The following is a 20,711-nucleotide window of genomic DNA, read 5'->3' on the forward strand; positions in this document are numbered from 1 at the left end:
CCCTTTCTCCCTCTCTCTCTCTCTCTCTCTCTCCTTCCCTACCTACCTACCTACTTACCTATGTATAACTTTTACTCACTAAGTAGCTAAGTTGCCAAGGCTGGGCTTGAATTTGTGATTCTTTGCCTCAGACTCTAAAGTAGATTTTATGAGGCCTTGACTGTACGCATCTTTAGCATGGATGTTGGAACATATCTTTCTTTTTTGAAGAAAAATATTCATGCTGGGAGAAAACAAAACCTTGAACTTAGAATAGATCATAAATTTTGCCCCGTTGCCTCTATCTACTCAAATTTACAGATTCTTGACTCCTGAACTGGTCCTTCATGTGCTTCCTTGCCAACTACCTTTTGTTTACCAGTTCATTCAGCTCCGGAAGGCTTTTCCTCTAACTGTATTTTGTTTATTCAAATTCTATTGTCCTTCAGAGACCAGTTCAAAACTTCATAGCCCAATTTGACTATCAGATGAAAACAATTTCTCCTTAATTCTTATACCACCAACAATCTATGTATCAAACACATGGTTTGATTTATTACCTTTCATCATAGTTCTTTTTTTCTATAAATGTCTTTTGTTTCTATCTTCAGTGAACATGTAACTTTAGAATCACAGACATGCAGGTGGCAAATATAGTACTGAAATAACTTCAGAACTCACAGACACTCTATCTTTATTTCATTCTTGAATGAAATCTAAAATATCCCTTTCTTGGATTATCTAATCATTTTTTTTAACAGCAGAAAATATCCAGACCTCCCCAAAAATCCATTCCATTATCAGATAATCATTAACTGCTAAAACTCTTTTTCATGAGAAGTTGAAACTTACTATCTGTAAAAGCTACCAGCTACAACCCTCTAAAACATTACTGTCCAACAGAAAGAAAATGTGAAGCACAAAGGTAATTCTTATAAGTGGCTATCAAAACATTAAAAAATTAAAAGAAACAGATGAAACTAATTTTATTACACATTTTATTCAACTCAATATAGCTAAACTATCATTTGAACATATAAATAAGATGTTTCACATACTAGGTTTTATAAACTTAGAAATAATTTGTTAGAATTAATCATACTAAACCTGGGGTACTTCACATGTACAGCACATTTCAGGATAGCTATACTTCAAGCACTCAAAAGCCAAATGTAGCAACTGGCTACTATTGTGAAGAGTCTAGTTCCACAGTCACATGTTAGAGTTAAATCATTCTTAAGTTTCTCTACAGTTCTGTAAGTCTTTGAAATCAAGATGTCAAGCCCCTATTAACTATTTATAATTACTTTAATCACTCTCCATGACACCTGCTTGGGATGGGAGTACAAAGTTGGGCTTGGTTATTAAATTAAACAGTAAATGTAATTCACTTAAACTGAATTGAAAACTATCACAATTTTCAAGTTTCTGCCAATGCTGCCTGAATACGAAAGTCATGTACTATTTCTCACTTTTAATGTTAAGGTGTTTTAAACCAACAGAAAAGTGGTACAATCAGTACAAGAAATAACTATATATCATGCTGAAAATGTTTGAAGTGTGTTGTTAAACATATGACAGCACTCTACGTATGTCACCATGTAGTAGTTCCTAGGAAGAAGGGTACTTTCTGATGCGACTATCATTATTATGTCTGTAATGGTTGATACACTGTGTCAACCTGAGAAGTTTAGAAATACAACTAAACCACTCAGCAGGGACCCAGGATCCTCACTTTGTAAAGGTGCTGAGCCTGTGCAGGAGGAGGGCAGGGAGATAGTGTGAGTGCTGCACTTGCCCTAGGGAGTGGCGGCCTGCTTACACTGTAAGGAAGGAGAAGAGGCTTGTTCTCATTTTGCTCTTGCTGCTTTTGCTGTCTTCTGCCACCTTAAGCTGTTGCCCTATGCCATGCCACACTGCCTGAGAGCCAGCTGATTAAGGACTGAAACCTCTACAAAACATGAGCTAAATAAACCCTTCCTTAATTTTGGGTATCTGGTATTTTGTCTCAACAATAAGAGAAAAATAACCAAGACAATGCCCAAGAAGTTAATATGAATATGATAGTATTTGTTCTATAGTCTATATTTCAATTTCTCTTATTACCCTAGTGATATCCTTATGACTAAGATAAGTTTTTTTGATCTAAGAATGCTGAATCAAAGATCACACAGTGCACTTAGTTGTCATAGTTCTTCAGTCTCTTTTAATCCAAACTACTTTTCTTTTGTCTTTCATTAGTAAAATATTACTTACAAAAAATTCTCACATTAAAAATGCATTTTGAATTTTAACTTCATTTATTTAGTAAGTAGGCTGATTTAGAGTTCTATTCATTTTCTAGTCCCCCAAGTTTTCACTCACAGCCTTTCATTCAAATCTGTTTGTAAAATTTTTAAGATATAATGCAAACAAAATGAATAACTATAATGGAACAAAACTCATCTTCCATATATACTAAATTTGTTGCTCTATTCATATCAAGTTCATAGGAATCTAAGTATACTTGATATAAATTATATTTTAAAAGAGTGTTTATACATGCAATAGAAATCTGCCAGACCATCTTCGTTATATTTTATTCAGAGTGCTAAGACTAGGTAACTGGAACAATAATGGTTGTTGAAAAGTTTTTAATAAAGTTGATTTCTCACCTATTCAAGAATTACGTTCCAAAATATGTTAAAACCTATACTAACCATATTTTGCCAATATAAAGACAGGCAACTTTCAACTACAAAATCCTGCAGAGCACAACAGGGACGTGTTAATTAATCATTACAAGTGATCTGTTAATGAAAAGTATAACCATGTAGAACAGGGATTGAAAAAAATTGTAAATTAGGATGTATCACAACGCAGCAGACTATAAAGATATATTAGGGTAGGCGTGGTGGGGCGTGCCTGCTATCCCAGCACCTGGGAGGCACAGGCAAGAGGATCACTGTGGCTTGAAGGCCAGTCTGGGCTACAGAGTGAGTAGCCAACCTGAACTATCTAGTGAGACGCTGTCTCAAAGTACAAAACAAAAAAAGAGGTTATATTAAAACGTTAGGTTAAAAGAATGTTAAATTGGAAAATGATTCAAATAGAATGCTAAATTGTCATCACTGTTTTATAATCAAAATCCTTTCTGGAATCACTGCATTGAGTAACCTAATTTGTCATTAATCTTTTTCTATCTAGTTTTTGAAGTAGTAGTATCACTCTTTAATATGTCAGCAATTACTTTTGTCTCTAAATGGCATGCTCTTAAAGCAAAATTCCCCTCCCCCCCAAATTAAATCACTCTTCATTCACATGTCAGAGATATTTCTAAGACTCAATATTAATCTTTATTTACTTCCAAAGACTCTCTGGACTTATTCTATAAATTCTAAGTGAGGTTTCTAAATGAAGTGTTACCACTTCCATCTCTCCTTGCTTTAGATCCTTACTGTCTTAGCTCAACAAAAAGTTCTCAAAGTACCTAGCAAACTTTCAGCTAAGATTTCACTGTTGCCACAAATACATATATCATAGCTATTAATTTCAGTAAAAATTACACTTTACACTTTTGTCTTCTGCCTTTCAAACTATCTATAAAATCAATAACAATTTTTGAAAATAAAAGAAATAATTAAGAACAATTTGTTTTCAAAATTGCAGAAGTATCTGGACAACTCCAGTAATATATTATTTATCTTCTTAATTAATAAGAAATTTTTAAAATACTCTTTTCTAGGTACTCTTATTTCAACTTATCACCAATTCCAAAATAGTTCATAGATATATGCTTTATATAAGCAAATAAAGGAGTAAAACAATTTGATTGCTTCCAAAGTATGACTCTCTTAAATTTTTAAAACCTATTTTATAGAAATTTTACATATAATATAGATGGACTATTACAAGTCAGAATGAATACACTTTTTTCTAAGTCTGTCATTTCTATGATAGCCACAGATCACTGAAAATCCCTGTGTAAGACTCTTAAGGAAAGAAAACTAGACTAGGTCCAGAAGGTCCTGGTTGACCAAAAGCAGATTCCTTTATGGTGAGAGGAGAAAATAGCAAGGATTGCACACACTACCTGGTCTATGAAGGCAGTCCATCTTTATCTAGATTTTTCTCAACATGGGGCAAGACAATTTTAAATGTTATAAACTTTAAAAATATAAAAAGTTGGTTAAATTTCCTAAATTACAGTGAAGGGTAGAAATATAAAATATAATAATCTAATTTGATTTAACAATCTGTTTATTGGAAATCACTTGTGACCTACAAAGTTTCTTGATAACTGCAAATTAGCTGTTTAACAAGACAATATGAAATAATACCTTTAGATATCAGCTAGTTCTACTACAGTAACATTAAATAAATACAAATCAATTATTGACACCATTTAAAAAGAAATTTCAATTTGTTTTAAAATGACAGAGTCTCAAAGACTTGAGAAGACAGAAAAATTGGGTCAGAAAAAGAAGAATCTCTAATTGGTACAGAATATAAAATACAAAAAAGCCAGTGGCCCTAAGTAAACATTAAAGTGACAATATTTCCTATTTTTCTGAATTTAAATGTATAATACTCACTGTACTTGCTCCAGAGATGTGATAAATTAAAATCACAAGCTGCATCCAGCCTTTCCATTCATCTGTTTGTTCTCTATTTAATACTTTAGTCTGCATAAAGGAACCAAAATCTGTTTCAAACTTTATCAATTATTTGGACAGCACATATTAAGTGTGTTACAAGTTTTCTTAGTGTATATATATATAAATTTATAAAACTAATGTTTCTGCCAAAGAAATCCTGGTGGTAAGGGGAAACAGTTAAAAATTGTCATTTAAAAGATACAACAAAAAAATTTTAAATATAGCATGCATTTGAAAAACAACTATAAGCTAAATGGGTTTTTAATATTTAAGTTGACCTTTATGGTTTTATAGTAAATATCATTAAAACTATGACAGACTTGAGTATAATTCTAAAATTGGCATTGTATAATTTTCCTTAACAAAATTTTACAATTTCAAGTTTAAAAATAATCTTATATTTATCTTAAATTTTATTGACAGAAAAGATTATAGTACTACAGTTGAAATTTTCCCTAGCATACTCTCACTGGAGATGAAGAAGTGATTAATCATCTGTTTTTGAGAGTTATTTTTACAATAGAATTAATTTCAGTTAGTAACTCATGCCTTGAAAACAGTTTACACAAATCTTCTGAGGAACAACAACAATTCTAAATTAGGAAATTCAGAATACTAAAAGTGGTGGTCACATCACTGTGTAAGTTCCAATATGTGTGTGTATATGCCTGGCTGCTAAGTATTTAAATATAAAGTACATTTGTGTATACATTTAACATGAGTTTTACTTTATAAAAGATAATAAAACCATGATAAAATCAATAGTGGTTCCACTTTCTATAGTCTTAAAAGTTATGACATGTTTTCCACAGGTAAAACTTTCCAATTTTTAAATAATTTTCATTCAACCCTTTAAATTTCCTCATTTCCAAAAAGCAACTCTTTTTTTTCTAAATTTACAGAAAAAAAGCAAAACAAAAAAAAAGGGTAGAAATAATACAGAATTTCAAAAAAAAAGTTAGAGATCACTAGTTGGTAAATTACATATTGTAATCTTAGAAATACAAAAAGAAGCTCTTAAGAAGCTACTAAATGAAGTGCAACCACAAAATTCCTACATCCTTGTCTATTTACCTGATTGTATATGCTGGCACAAAACACAATACTTTTTAACCTAGATATTATAATGAGACAAAAAGGATAAATAGACTAAAAAGGAAATGATTCTTACCTCCTTAGTACTTTCATTGTAAAATACTCCCAAAACCAAGATGTAGATAATTGGAATAAAGAAAGATGAATGTGTATAGAATTTGTTTTCCTTCATAAACAAATTTGCACGGTCACACATATAGAAGTATGCCATAATCAGGCCAAGTTTGCAGAAAGACTGTAAAAGTATTTCTAATGGAGATAGGGGTATATTGGTGATATTTTTCTTTTCCTCTCCACTTTCCAAATCACTACATGGCTTATTCTTCCGATGGCGATTACGATGAATTATATAAAAAATTATATATCCAACAATAGAGAAAGTGAAAAAACAAGCGGCTAGCTTCTGTATGAGAGTAAGAGAAGGCCGAGGCTGACAACAGGAACCATCTACGGGCTTCAAAATCTTATTACAATACACGTTCATGAGGATCATTGCACTCTGTGAACAAATCAAGTTATTTGGTTATTATCTTGTCACTGATGTTTCACATTCGATTTTCACCTGTGAATACTGCTGAGTTTTTGACACTGAAACCAAAATGCTTTTGTATTTTTTGCAACAATTTCCCAAACACTCATGAAAATAATGGTATTCTTTCAAACTATAATAGCTATACTAGTTCAGGGTAATTCAAAATTCGAGGGCTATAATCCATAATAAACTCATTTTTATAAGGTGATCCAGAAACAATACTACTACTACTTTGAATGAGATCTGATATGATTCTATTCTTTAAGAAAAAGAAAACAAAACAAAATAGGATTTTATTGAAATTAATGGACTGTGACCTCTGGTTAAAATAAAAATACTGACAGATGTCAGGGACCAAAGAATTTTAATTTGCAGACTTTCAACAGAGAAGATACCAGGATACTTAAGATAGAGTCCCAATCTTTAGATGTTAACGAAGAATGTATAATAATTTCTATTACAAAATTATTAACTCTTTTTTTTAAAATTGGTACCGAGGATCGAACTCACAACCACATGCTTGCAAGGCAGGCGCTTATGCTGCTGAGCTAAATCCCCAGCCCCCAAATTATTAACTCTTATCTAATACTATTTATGCTATGCCTTTCACATAGGTTGTAGCTTATAGAGACCATTTAGCACTCTATAGTCTTAAGATTTCAAAGTTAAATAAAATTTAGTATCAACATGGTTTGATTATAATAAAATTATTCTAAGAAAGCTGTCAAGATTCTGTCTAGTTGAATGAAGGTTCAATCAAACCCCAGTTTTGAAGGCCACAAAATACCCAACCACTCGTATGTAGGTTTAGAAAATCTCATCCTTTTAGCTCTGAAATTGCAGGAAGTGTGATGCCTGGCACTTCTGCTGATCCTTGCCCACAAATTCTACCACAAGTTTCTCAACCCAATTCCACAGACTCCACAAAGCCCCAACATAAATGTATGGAGGACTGTGTGCACACACAAACATGGTATTTTTCCGAAGGAGAGGAATAGAACCACTGTGTGTGTGTGTATGTATGTGTGTGTGTGTTTAACCACATACCCAAAGGACATATGTGACCATCAAAAAAGTTAAAACTAATACTTTATAAGAGAAAAGCAAAACACCAAACCAAACCTAATCTGTTTTTCTATGTGGGAAAATGTATAATTACTCAGTTCTCTTTCACATCTAATTCCTCTCCATCAGCCAACATAGATTTGTTCATTATCTATTTTATACCTTAAGTAATGCTGAGCTATAAGAAAATACAAAATTATTTTATGTGCTAAAAAATGTGCTGTTCACTAAAGTTTAATTTTTTTTCCACTCAGTATTAGAGATTGAACCTAGGATTATCTGCATTGATCTACATCTCCAGCCCTTTTATCATTTTGAGACAAGGTCTTACTAACTTGCTAAATTGCCTAGGCAGGGCTCAAATTTGCAATCCACTTGCCTGAGTTTTCCAGGATGCTGGGATTACAGGCATGTGCCACCACATCCAACTAAGATTTAACCGTGTGAGTTTAAGGCAAGGAGAACATAAAGCAGTTTCAAACATGAGTTTGCAAAAGACTTACACCTTTTATATAACTTTTTTCTCTTCAAGTATATCAGATTCTCATTTATATTTTCAGCTAGATAACAGAACACAAAATTATTTCCATATGATGTATCCTTAGACAGAGTAACTACGAATGATTAGGATTTTAATAAAATAATGTTGTATAACTTATGACTATAACCAATTGATATAATACCATCTACTGACAGAGATAAGAATTCTTACAGTTTCTCTGCTTGATTCAGGAAGATGTAAGCCATCCAAAGATTCCATGATGGTTTCTTGAGCAATTAATTTGGAAACACTGAACATCTTAACATTTGACTTAGAATTTTTGGTGCTGCTATTCAAAATACTGACTGCAGCTTCATTGTAAGCATCTATCTTCTCATTAGTGATCATTTTTCTATTTTCACTTAATAGATCTTCATAAACAGGATCTGTATGTGAAACATATTTTTAAAAATATATTTTAAAATTTTCTGTTTGTAGAAATTGTGACCATACATATTAGTTAATAATAATTCATATTTTGTTTTTGTTAAGATAATACTGTGTATCCCAAAATTCATTTTCACATAAATGTGGCCAAGGTTTATAACATATTTCTTATATTCAATTTTGGAGTCAATCTATCTTCCTCAAATTTAAATAATCTATATCCCTTCTCTATGTACACAGCTTTCGGGGAAACAATTTTACATTAAAGCAAGTCTTAAGTGTTTAAGATTTTTTATATTAGTAACAAGAAGTTAAAACTGAATTATGGAAGATTGCCTAATAAAGAACAGCAGCTAATCATTTTTTCTTGTCCTGTCAATGCTCAATTTTATAAAATCTGTTCACACAATTTGAAGATAGTAACGGTTGATGCCTATTCTTTCATTACATATTAGAAAAATTTAAATCTTTTTCTCACTTTACTAAGAAAAATGTTAACAATGAATCTGTGAATAAAATAAGGATTTTGGAACAGATTATGATCACATTTTTTTTATTCTTTTCACCTTGATATTCAGCTTGGAAATAATCATAAGAGTTTCTGACAAACAACCAGAATTGCTAACATAGCTAAGACATTTCATATTGTGTTAGACATAGTGCTATTCAATAAATTCCTGAAATGAGTTGACCTAATGTCTACATTCTGTTAAAGAATTTCATTACCAAGCAAAAACTATGTGGTGTGAATTTAAATATATTGTCAATTTGAAAGTATATTTATTTTCAAAATAATTGCAATATCCTTAAACAGACTTATTATTTCTCTATATATGCTTCTTAAAACATAAAAAAATCAGAGGTAAAACATTTTGTTTGCCTTTAGGATTTATCTCTTTGTTACATTCTGTCTGTTGAGATTCCTTGGAGGATCTTATCTATTTTTTTACTTATTATATTTACCATTCTGCTCCTTAATTTAAAAAGGAAGTAGTTATTTAATCTTAGAAACCTTATTTCAAAGTTTATTCTCAAAATCAGTAAGTTTGCTTCTTGAGAAAAAGACACTAAAACCCATGCCTCCAAATATATACAAAATGACATATTTTCATTACTCTTTCCTTACCTTGTAAGACCCAATAAACATCACTAGTCTTTGCCAATTTCTCTAGAAGTGGTGCTATGGAAGTAATATTCATTTTATATTGAGAAAGTGCTTCATTGCTGCCATTGTGAATCTTGATGGACCACTAAGGGGAGAAATTAAGCATTAATTCAGTGTTTATCACAGAAAAATTAAAGTATATGAATTATTATAACAAGTATTATTTTAAGATAATTTCTCTCTCTTTTAATCAACATTAGAATAAATTTTACCCAAATTATTTCATGAAATATATAAAGGTAGTTACAAAAAGCTGCAATGAAATCAGACTTCCAAAATCAGCATTTAAGAGTACATAAAAAGCCAAATATAAAATGACATTTAACACAAAGTTTTCTAAGTTCACTGAGATCTATTGTAATTCATCAGTCTAATTATAAGACAAAGGAATTAAATATAAATACAACTAAAAATCCTATTTAACATAAATTAACTTGTTCTTATCATATCCATAAATGTGAGACAGAGATCATTATACAGGATAACAAATAAGAACTTACTGTGGCAGCTCCTGCTACAATCACATGGGGCTTTGCAGCAGAATCCTAAAGGAAGAAAAATATTTAGAATCACACTATATTCAGTTCAGTAACTGAATACAATATAATTTACTTTTTTCCCCCCTTAAAATGTAAGTTCTTTTTTCATTTAAATCATTTTAAGTTTATAGAATTCCTTACTGGACTTCTGATATTACAACATAGACATCCAATGTTTAAACTTTCATATTGCTGCAGGGTTATACCATATGATATGGCACTTGTAAGATTAATTCTTTTGTGTTCTTACAAAATACAAAAACAGTGTGAAAATCCAATGTGACCTAATATTATCCTGAACGCTGAACAAACTGCTTGAAGCTCTAGTGTATTAAGTTGGTCAATCAAGAGGCAGTCAGTGAAGCCTGTGGGGTACAGCAGCTGTAAGTGTTAAATAAAACACAAGGCTCTTTTGGGAAAGCTATACCTAACATTTATTTAACAAAATAAATTGATGACAGCTACAAATCGCATGCAGAAAAAAAGGAGAAAAATTCAGCAGTTGTAAATTAAAACATTTATGGTTATATTACAGTACCAGTTATATTACTAGCATAAAAGGTATATGTTGGGCTGGGGATGTAACTTAGTAGTAGAGCATCTGCCTAGTATGTGTGAGGCCCTAGGTTCAATCCACAGCACTATGAAAAAATAAAAAATATTTGTAAAAAAAGGATATGTGTAAATATAGCATAATAATTACATAGTACCTGGCAGTTTACTAAGCATTTTCTCTTAAATTGTCTCATTTTAATAAAGATTGTTACTATACTGTGAGGCAGGCAGATATTAATCGCACCTTCTAATACAATGATTTAGAATCAGAACAATTAACAGGGTACTGGGACGGCTTAGCAGATATGGTCAGAACTTCAGTTTCCTGACTTTTTGAGTTCAATATACTTTCCATCACACTGAAAAGCAAATATTATAATAAAGTGCCCAGGGAAAAAAACTGACCTAGATTAAAAAAAAAAAAAAATCAAAACAGGGGTTGGGGATGTAGCTCAGCGGCATAAGCACCTGCCTTGCAAGCAGGCAATCGTGAGTTCGATCCCCAGTACCGATAAAAAGGAAAAAGAAAAAAAGAAAAATCAAAACAACCAATATTACTTTCTAATTCTAAAGGCAATACACATTCTGTGTAGAATACTATCAAAATAAAGAAAAATCATAAAATAAACCCATTTTCATTCAGAGATGTGTCCATTTCCAGAATGGCATGCTTTGGTTTGACACCACTAAGAACTTTTCAATGAAACAAATTGTTTTCTGAAGTTTGTCCCCATGTTTAGGCAGCTCCCTCTCTCTCTTCATCGTGGCTAATATATCCACTACACAGATTCCCTCCTCAGCATGAAGTCTAATTTGCAAACTTCCAAGAACAAAAACTGTACCGGACGCGTGTGCACCCGCCTTCCTGCCTCCATCCCATAATCTCATCCATCTCGCCTGTTTCCCTCGGACAAGGCAATAAAGAAACGTGTCCCTGTTCCTGTCAACAGAGAATCCCCTTCTCCATCTTGATCCCCTCACCTTCCGCTCTTGGTACTGCAACCCACAAATAACCTCCTCTGACTCTCAGAATGACAATCTTACTCTCTTTCTCTACTCCTCTTTCTTCACTCTTGATTATCCTCCGGGTTCCTTCAACTCAGACTTACTTTCAGAGTACCGCTCCTCATACCCTCCCCAACAGAGAGTGCCTGTATCTCTGAGCGACCATCACTCTCACTAGACAGATTCCTGGGGTTTGAACTGGCTGAGCCGTAACAGTAACAGAAAAACTGAAATCTGGACAGTCTGGTATAAGGATAATCTGCCCTGGATTTGGAGTGGTGGTAACGGCAGACACTGGATTATACTTGCTCTTTCTCATGAGGTGCTAAAATCAGTCTAGAAATAGGTGGGCATTAGTTTAAAAAGATGAGACAGGTGAGTGCTGGAAGGCAAAATGGTGGTTACTTAAGAGCTTTCAAAATTTGGTTTCTCAAAAACAGGGTCAATATTTTCAGATACAGACCTCTGTCCATACTTTGATACATTGTTTCATAGAACCATTAACTTCTGGGTGCCACAGAAAGTCCTAAAAGAGAGGTTATATTTTGAAAAGTCAAAAGTATTCTTATTTTGATCACTCAAAATAAACATTAACATTCTCTTATAGACTACTCACTTAAAAGTGAAATACCACTTTGTCTGAGACATCTATTTTTTCCCTTTTATACTCCACATTTTAGCCATAGCAATCTTTTAAAAAGTTACAACTGATTCTGTCCCATCTCTGTTTAAAAATACAAGGACTGTGAATTGCTCTCAAAATAAAAATCCGCCTAATCTTTAAAACTGCGAAGTGTAAAGAATGTGTCCACATCTGTTTCTTCTGCCCTTCCTCCTGCTGCTTTCTCATTGTTAAGTTCCTTTCTGGTTCTTTCAGCTCCCGCAAAGTTCCATGGGCACCCCAGCGTCTAGTGCTTTGTATGTATCATTCCTGCTGCCCATAATATTCTCCCTCTTCTGCTGATGTTGGCCAGTTCTACCTATCCTTGAAGCCCTGGTTAAAGCATTACTTCTTTAAGGAATTTCGATTCTTGGCTCTGTATACTCCTACTGCCCTACTTTTTCATTTCTATCATTTATCACCCACTGTATGTGAATGCAGGGAATGATAATGACCACAATTCCACAGCTGATCCCCACTGAATACTCACTGTGATTAATTCAGAAAATACGCATATATTACCTTATAGACATTAATCCTGAATGCATATTGGTCCCAAATCATCATATGAGGTTATTTTTTTCTGAATAAATATTTGGGAAACCAAATTTCCTATTACACAAAGCAATTTACATAAACATTTATTCCACTCTTATTACCTGCATATATTCTTAAGAATATACTAACATCTGTTTAGTATATACACAGCATTAGCTCAACCACAAGTAAATTTGCAAGCGAATGAAACTTCAACATTGTAACATTTATTTTACTAGGATATGAGCTTACCACTTTAACTGAGGCAATCTTGTCTTCAAAAGGAATGTTTTCATGCTATAACAATAAAGGAGATAATAGAGAAACATAATAGATTAAACTTTTGTAACTAAAGCTCCCTTTAGTTGCTTTTGATTTTTATGTACCATATCTCAATTACCTACACATTCACTCTGAAAAGAAAAAAAAAACTAAAAGAAAAAAATTAAATTAGTTGTTTATAGTGATTTTCAATATCTAACATACGTTCAAACATAGGAGATATGTGCAGATATATGAGCACGCCTACCTAAATTTTCTTTCTGCCAAGCTTGCCATGACTCCAATTCAGTCCTAGTATTACAACCTATGGCAGAGACAGACTGCTTCCCTACAATGCTTGAGTTCTCTCCACAGAATCTGGGCTACAGGACTAGTCCTAGGCAACACAAAATGGCTAGATGTGATATGGGTGACTTCCAGGTTGAATTTCTCAGGCAATTCTTTAGTTTCTGGCTCATCTGATGCAGAGACTGAGAAAGCCAAAGGTCCCAAACTACACCAGAAGCTGGTAAAAGTTCCAGTTGTGGGAATATCTGAATGATTCTGAAGCAAGCGTGTTGCCAACCCATCTAGAACATGTGGCGCTAAGTGAGAAGCTAGTTCTGTTTGATGCAGATTGTAGAATGGTTTTTTGTGGTAGAAATATCTCATCCATCTTACCAGCATCCTGGTATTGGTCCTGACCGAACAGGAATGGTATATTACAACTCTGGCTTAGAGTAGCTTTTACTATGAAGTCAGTTGGTGAATAGTCCATTTGTTAAATTTTGGAGACTGTAAGTGTTCCATGTGAAGAATGGAAATTCTATCAGAGTTAGAAATTCTAGAAGAGGTACAAGTGTCAGTAAACAATAAGAAGTTAATTGTGTTTCTAAAACTAAGGTTAAACTGTTTTCATTAATTAGTCAGATAGGTAATATTTACATTTAAATCTCAATGAGATCGAGTTTGTTTTTATCAATAGGCTAACTTTCTAGATTTTTGTTGGTTATCCTAAAGCATCACTTTCCAAAAGGAATCTTGGGACCATGAATTTAAGGGAGTGTAAGTTCTGTCATCTTAAGTTTCCCTGATCAAGTAAGTATGGGAAATTCTGCACCAAACAGTTATAAGTTATATGACAGAGGTGCTCTTTCTTTCCTATCTCCTATCTTTTCAAAATTTGTCCTGAAAAATAGCATATACTATAAATAACAGTTCACTACATGAACTTTATATTTTTAAGTCTGTATAATTTAACTCACTTTCATTTCCTTTATTATTTTAATGTAACATATGATAAATAAAAATTCACATTTACAAAATTATAAAACACAATAAAAGGTAAATAAACACTTATGAATCCATGATACAAACTAGAGTGCTCACAGCGCACTGAATTCCCTGTGTGGTCCTCCCCGCATACTCCTGGCTTCATCCAAAACACTACCTTGAATTTTGTTTACACTTTGTTTTTTTTCTTATATAGTTACTATCATGCATATATGTGTCCTTAAATAATATATTGACTTGCTTCCTAATAATTTTGAAACATTTTAAGTTTACAGTAAAGTTGACAAATTAATATCTAAAACTCTTTACCAACTGTTAACATTTTCTATACCACCTTCGTTTCTTTCTCTCTTGTTCTTTTTCTCTCCATACACATAAACATACATTTTCTGTTTTCTCCAACTATGTAAAAGTGTATTGCATATATTCTAACATTTGATTCTTAGTTAAACGTCTATCTCCTAAGAATGTAGACATTCTTCTAAGTAATCACAATACTATAAGCCCACGTATGAAATTAGATATTTATATATTATCGCATTTAATATACATAGCCCATATTCAAATTTCCCCAGTTTTCCAATATATCCTCTATAGTTTTATAACTTACAATCCAATTAAAATCAGGTATTAAATTTAGTTGTCAAGTTTCTTCACTCTCATTTAATCTGAAAGATTCTTTGATCAACTTAATAATATATCAAATATTATGTTTTGCTCTTACAGCCTAGATCAGTTGATAACCTACACCACAATCTAGATTGTAAACCTTCTTGAACATGTCCCTTAGTACAGGGTAGGAGTTTCTCTGGTAACAGTTCCATAGACTACATGAAATGTCCACATTCACGTGATATATTTTAAAAAGTTTAGAACTCCATTGGAATTGAGATATGCAATCAATTTTTAACAGCTTTATTGAAGTAGTAAAACTATGTTTGCATATTCATCTTATAATCTGCTACCTTATAATATCTATTACTTCTGGAAAAGTTTCTATAGATTCTCTGGGCTTTTCTATATAAATAACTGCATCATATGGACTATTGAGCAAGTTATTATCTATCAATTGATCTGGTATTTTGGATATTTTGGTTGGTCTCAAACTACAATAATCCCCTGCCTCAGCCTCCCAAGTGCTAGGATTACAGGTATGCGCTACCACTCCTGGCTCTGTATTTTTCTTTTCGATTATTGTATCTTTATCTCTCTTTATCTAGGACTTCTAAGATTATGTTGATTAGATACAGCAATAATGAACACCATTGCCTTTTTCTTGATTTTAATGAAAACATATCTAGCATTTATTACGGGTATATCAGGTTCCAATATGCAGTAAACTACTCAGAAGCAAAAGAATGACACCAGTTCTGTGATACAGGATAGAGGTGCTTATGTGGTCAGAAAAAGTTCCACGTATGTTTTAAAAACTATACTCTTTAACTTTAGAGTGTAGCCTCTAAATTATTAAGCTATAAGTTTATAAAATGACATGTTAATAGCTTATATGCTTACCAGTTTTATCTTCTTGTTCTATCATTCATTGAGAGAACAGTGGGAAAAATTTTCCTACAGTGTGGTGACTTCAACCTACACTAATTTTTGTTGTTTTCAAAGCTACTTTATTAGATGTCTACAAGTTTATAATCTTAGTGATTTGACTTTTTCTTTTTCCATTAGAAAGCAGTGTGGGATATAGTTCAGCAGCATAAGTGCCTTCCTGGCAAGCATAAGATCCTGAGTTCAATTCCTGGTACCAACAAAAACAAACAAACAAAGAAATTCAACAACTTAAAAAGGGCTGAGGATTTAGTTCAGTGGCATAATTGCCTGCCTGGCAAGCTTGAGGTCATGAGTTCAATCTCTGATACAAATAAAAAGAAAAAAAAAAAAAAAAAAACGAGAAAGCAGCTTTCTGGATCCCAGAAAATACTTCTGTCTTACACTGTTTAAATAGTTGTATTTTTTCATTTTTAATTAAAACCTTTTAATGTTCTTTTGACTTAGGTATATTGTTAGTCTATTTATTTGAGAGACCATCTTGCCATATAGTTCAGGTTGGCCTTGAACTCACTATGTGGCCCAGCCTGCCTCGCACTTGCAGTGAGCCTCCTACCTCAGCCTCCTCCAGAGTGCTAGAATTATAAGCAATGTGCCACTACACTCAGCCTCAGTACGTCTATATTAAAAGCAATCTGAAAATCTGTGTTTAGCATTTATATTTACAAGTGTTTCTACATTTTTGCTTTTTGATTTGTTACGCACCCATATATAATTTTCACCTATGCATAGTATATATAAAAATAGCCTTTCATGTATAAATGATTGGGGTGCATGCATATGTGAAATATAAGTGTGTATTTGGCACTAGATTCATATTGTGCTGTGCTTTGTTTTTGAGACAGGGATTCGCTATGCAGTTCAGGCTAGGCTTGAACTGGCAGTAATCCTCCTGTCTTACCTCCTGAGTGGTGGTGAGATTATGTACATGTGACACCAAGCTTGGCTGCTGATGTTTTTGCTTCACTCTTTTCTTCTTCTGGTTTGGAATCTGCATATCCTAATTTTACTGCTTTAGTCTTTACCCTTGATTATATCTTTAATGTAACTTAACAGTAACTTAAAGAACACAAAGAGGTCATTAGAACATTAAATTGCATTTTTCTTCTAACTTACATGCTATAAGTAAACTGACCAGTTCTCTAGTGCTGACTCTTCACTAAGGACAAAATGATACTATTATTTTACACAGCTGCTTGGATTTATATACATGCCTAATTACTATTGTTTCTTGTATTTCAGACTATTTTTCTGAATATTTCCCTTCTTGCTGATAAGCAGTCATCAGAAACTCTTTCTAATGTAAATCTATTTGGGAATAAACCCTCATATATTTTGGATCTCTGAAAATGCCCTACATTTCAAAAACAGATAACGTTTTATCCTAGGTACATGACTATAGGCTGAAATTTACTGCCAACATCTCTCAAAGGCCCCTGGGTTAAGCTTGGTCCGGGTTAAGCACTCCTGGGAAGTGGGAGGAATTTTAAGAGGTGAGGTATAGTGGGCAGTCTTCAGGTCACAAGAACATACTCTTGAGAGCAACCGTGTGACATCGCTCTCCTCCTGTCTCTTTTGCTTCCCAGCCAAGAGATGAGCCAGTTACTCAACCACATGCTTCTGCGCTGAGGTGCTCTTCACAAGCCCAGAGCAAAGGAGGCCAGCAGCTCACAGGCTGCAACCTCTGAACCTTGCCAGTGACAGAAAGATAACTCACTCGGTCTCAGCACTGTCCTCCAGCTCTCAGTACTGCTACCGAGAACTCCGCTGATTGAAAGCTCAGTCTCTACCTATGGAAAACAGAGCTATTAGCACCTGCCTCCTGATGACATGAACCTCATCACCTGCCTACCGCCACTGCTCTAATCTCCAGCTTTGCCTCATACTTTGTGTCTTTTTTGAGGAGTGTCTCCCATTTTCTCAAAAGTTCAGAAATATATCGGCAATACTTTTCAAGAACCAGGTTCTAATTGGCTTTGAAACAGAAGGGGTCTCTTGGGTATCCAGTCTAACCTATAGCTAGAAGCAACACAACACTTTACTGCAAAACCACAATTCTTTACTGCAAAAGTTCACAAGTGTAATATCCTCAACTAAATTAAAACCACCTAAGAGGGAGATAGGATAGCAGCTCTGCCCAAACATTTGACCAGAGTTTCCCACAGAACTAATCCTCCACAAAGTATAATTTGACAATATCCACCTATAAAGTCTCTTAAAAAAAAAACACACGATATAAAAAAGGCAACCAACTCAAAGAATTACCCTCAATTCCATTCTACCCAAACATTCCCATACCAAGACTTCCCAGACTAAAAGCAAAAAACAAAACAAACAAACAAACAAAAAAACCCCAAATTTTTACAATATGCCAGACTATCCTAGGAACAGAAATGCATTTTAAAAACCGATGATAGAAATAGGAAATATCTGCCCTTGACATTTTCAAAGATAAGAGGATGTATAAAATATAATTTGGCAAGAGCTCCACTAGCAGTTTGAAAGAACCATTTTCTTGATAACTATCTCTTTAGAACTGGGACACACTATCTTTCCTTCTTTTTTGAAGTGCAAATAAATTAAAATGTGTCTATCTTGTTTGATAATTTTGGATAACTGGGCATCCCTAGAAGATAAAAACTAGAAAATTAAGCATTAAAACTAGGGTTCAGAAAAAGTACACAAAATTGTATCTACTTTAGAAGACTAAGCCTTTATAGCATCTTCAACTATTGTCAAATCCATTATTCTAATTTTCAGAAACTTTTTATCATTTTAAGCCTACTAATACTGACTGTTCTTTGAAATCAGAACTCTACTTTTTAAGTTTACTAGTTTTTACCTTAAAATGTGATAATTTCATGCTATTAAATTGTTCTAACTTTCCTATATAATTTTGTGTGTGTAATTACTAGTGGAAAATACATTTACAGATTCCAAATACAATGAAAGACTGACTTTACAGCTTTCCATTATCCCTGTAAGAAACAGCTCGGAAGGATTAGTGAGCCACTGTCATCATCACTGTATGAACTGCTCCTTACCACAGGGCAAGCTGATGTGCTCAGCCAGGCTGGGGCTATAAATTCATGAGCTATTATTCCTCCTGTAACTCTGAAGTTTCCTGTATTCTACTTTCTTACCCTTCCTATTGCCCTCTTCTAGTCATATGATATTTGAACTGCAATAAGAAGCTAGATCACTTAAAACTGTAGGAAGAGAGGGATGAGAGAACCCACCAAAAATAGAGAACTAATTAACATCAAAAAATAATAATCCTAGTAAGAGTTCAAAGACAGATATATTTTTAAGTAAGAAGCTTTCCATAAAAATAGAAATTTACAGTACTGCTGTTTTAATTTATCGTATGATCATCCACCACCAGGAAGGTTGCCAAAAAAATTAGGTGCCACAATATATTGCTAAACAGAATATAAACAGTTTGGTAATATAATTTTTAAGTGTTTATGATAACCCAATACTTGCATTGTACAAACTCTATCCTAAAGAAATAATTTAAGAACATCTTCACACAAAAATATAAGTGGAAACATCCTTTTAAGCTGAAAAAAACCTATAACCAATTAAGGTTATATAAAATTTCATTATATTCACTCAATGTCTATTGCCATTAAGAATAGAGTTGATTATATAATAATATCAAGAATTATGGTAAGTGCTGGGGAAAAAAAGCAAGACATAAGATTATACATGCTAAAAGATTACAAGTATATTTGAAATAGGCTGATAAATATAGCAAGATGTTAAAATAAAAAGGATATTTATCTTTTTCTTCTTTTCAAGGAATTTTGAGAAGCTTTTCATGGTAAAAAATTTTTATTATTCTGGAAAACTAAATATTTAAGTTTATAAACAGTTTGTCAATATCCTTTTTTCTACTTCTTTCTCTTATTTTTGCATTAATAGCAAATCATCCTTGTCTTCTCAATTTTCCCAAAATCAAAGTAAAATTTTTATAGTTCCTACTATTAATTTACAGAGACACATTCTTCCCATAACTATTCAGTTGGTTAACTTCTAAAATAGCACCTGAGAGAAAGGGGGGAAAAACTACACTTACCTTATTTCCCTCTTCTTTGAACTGGGGATTTATTATTTTTACAAAAGAATAAAACAATTGACGAATTCTGGAGTCTCCAATAAACGCAATATACTTGTCTACAAGGCAGTTCTTTGCTTCACTGAAATCAACACAGAAACATTGTTTAAAATAAGCAAAATCAACATATTAGCATTTCAAAGCACAGTTTGTGGAAAGAAAAACTACTATACATGCCTTTAGAAGTGGTTGGCCAGGTTTATTTAATCTACCGTACATTTACTTATTATCAACTAATTCTCACTAGCTGCAGCCATATTCATTAAGTATGTAAGAAGTGTGTTAACTAGTGCTTTAGATCCATTAACCCGGAATAGCTCCACATGGTAGGTATCCAAGTAGAAAGGAACAGTCCTGTGCTCTGGGGTTAACCTGGGCCTTGTTACCTCTCCCCTGACATAAAGCAGAGGGGCCAAAACTCTGTCTAAAGCTTTAGCATAGTAATCTTCATTTGGAATCAGCCCCAGACCAACCCTTAATCAGCGGGTCTCTATGCAACACACAGAAGAAAAGTGCTATACCCTGCTTTACTGCCATCTCTCCACTACAGAAACAAAACAAACAAGATGAAGAACTCTTACCTGATTTTGTAATTATGCATCATACAACTGTGAGGTTGCCAAACTTTTTCTCCAAGAAATCTGCCACTTGAGAGAAGGTATTCACATGAATCATTGCCTATAACATTAAGACATCACAGAGTTGGGCCTGGGATTTAGCTCAGCGGCATAAGTACCTGCCTTGTAAGCAGGTGGTCGTGAGTTCAATCCCCAGTACCG

General features: G+C 33.3%; 1 protein-coding gene across 1 annotated transcript in view; it reads right to left on the minus strand.

The window, feature by feature from the left end:
- Positions 1-20,711, minus strand: part of Casd1 (CAS1 domain containing 1) — a 42,659-nt gene that overhangs the window by 14,159 nt on the left and 7,789 nt on the right. The window contains exons 2-10 of the mRNA XM_063242638.1: positions 20,514-20,610; positions 19,894-20,014; positions 12,951-12,995; positions 11,964-12,026; positions 9,902-9,946; positions 9,363-9,486; positions 8,021-8,235; positions 5,788-6,210; positions 4,554-4,643 (exon numbers count right to left, since the gene is read on the minus strand). Of these exons, the coding sequence (XP_063098708.1) occupies positions 4,554-4,643; positions 5,788-6,210; positions 8,021-8,235; positions 9,363-9,486; positions 9,902-9,946; positions 11,964-12,026; positions 12,951-12,995; positions 19,894-20,014; positions 20,514-20,610 (1,223 nt within the window). The remainder of the gene's footprint in view (positions 1-4,553; positions 4,644-5,787; positions 6,211-8,020; positions 8,236-9,362; positions 9,487-9,901; positions 9,947-11,963; positions 12,027-12,950; positions 12,996-19,893; positions 20,015-20,513; positions 20,611-20,711) is intronic.

Source organism: Cavia porcellus, unplaced genomic scaffold (genome assembly GCF_034190915.1).
Source record: "Cavia porcellus strain 051 isolate PalLab524CR breed Dunkin Hartley unplaced genomic scaffold, mCavPor4.1 scaffold_2, whole genome shotgun sequence".
NCBI lineage: Eukaryota > Metazoa > Chordata > Mammalia > Rodentia > Caviidae > Cavia > Cavia porcellus.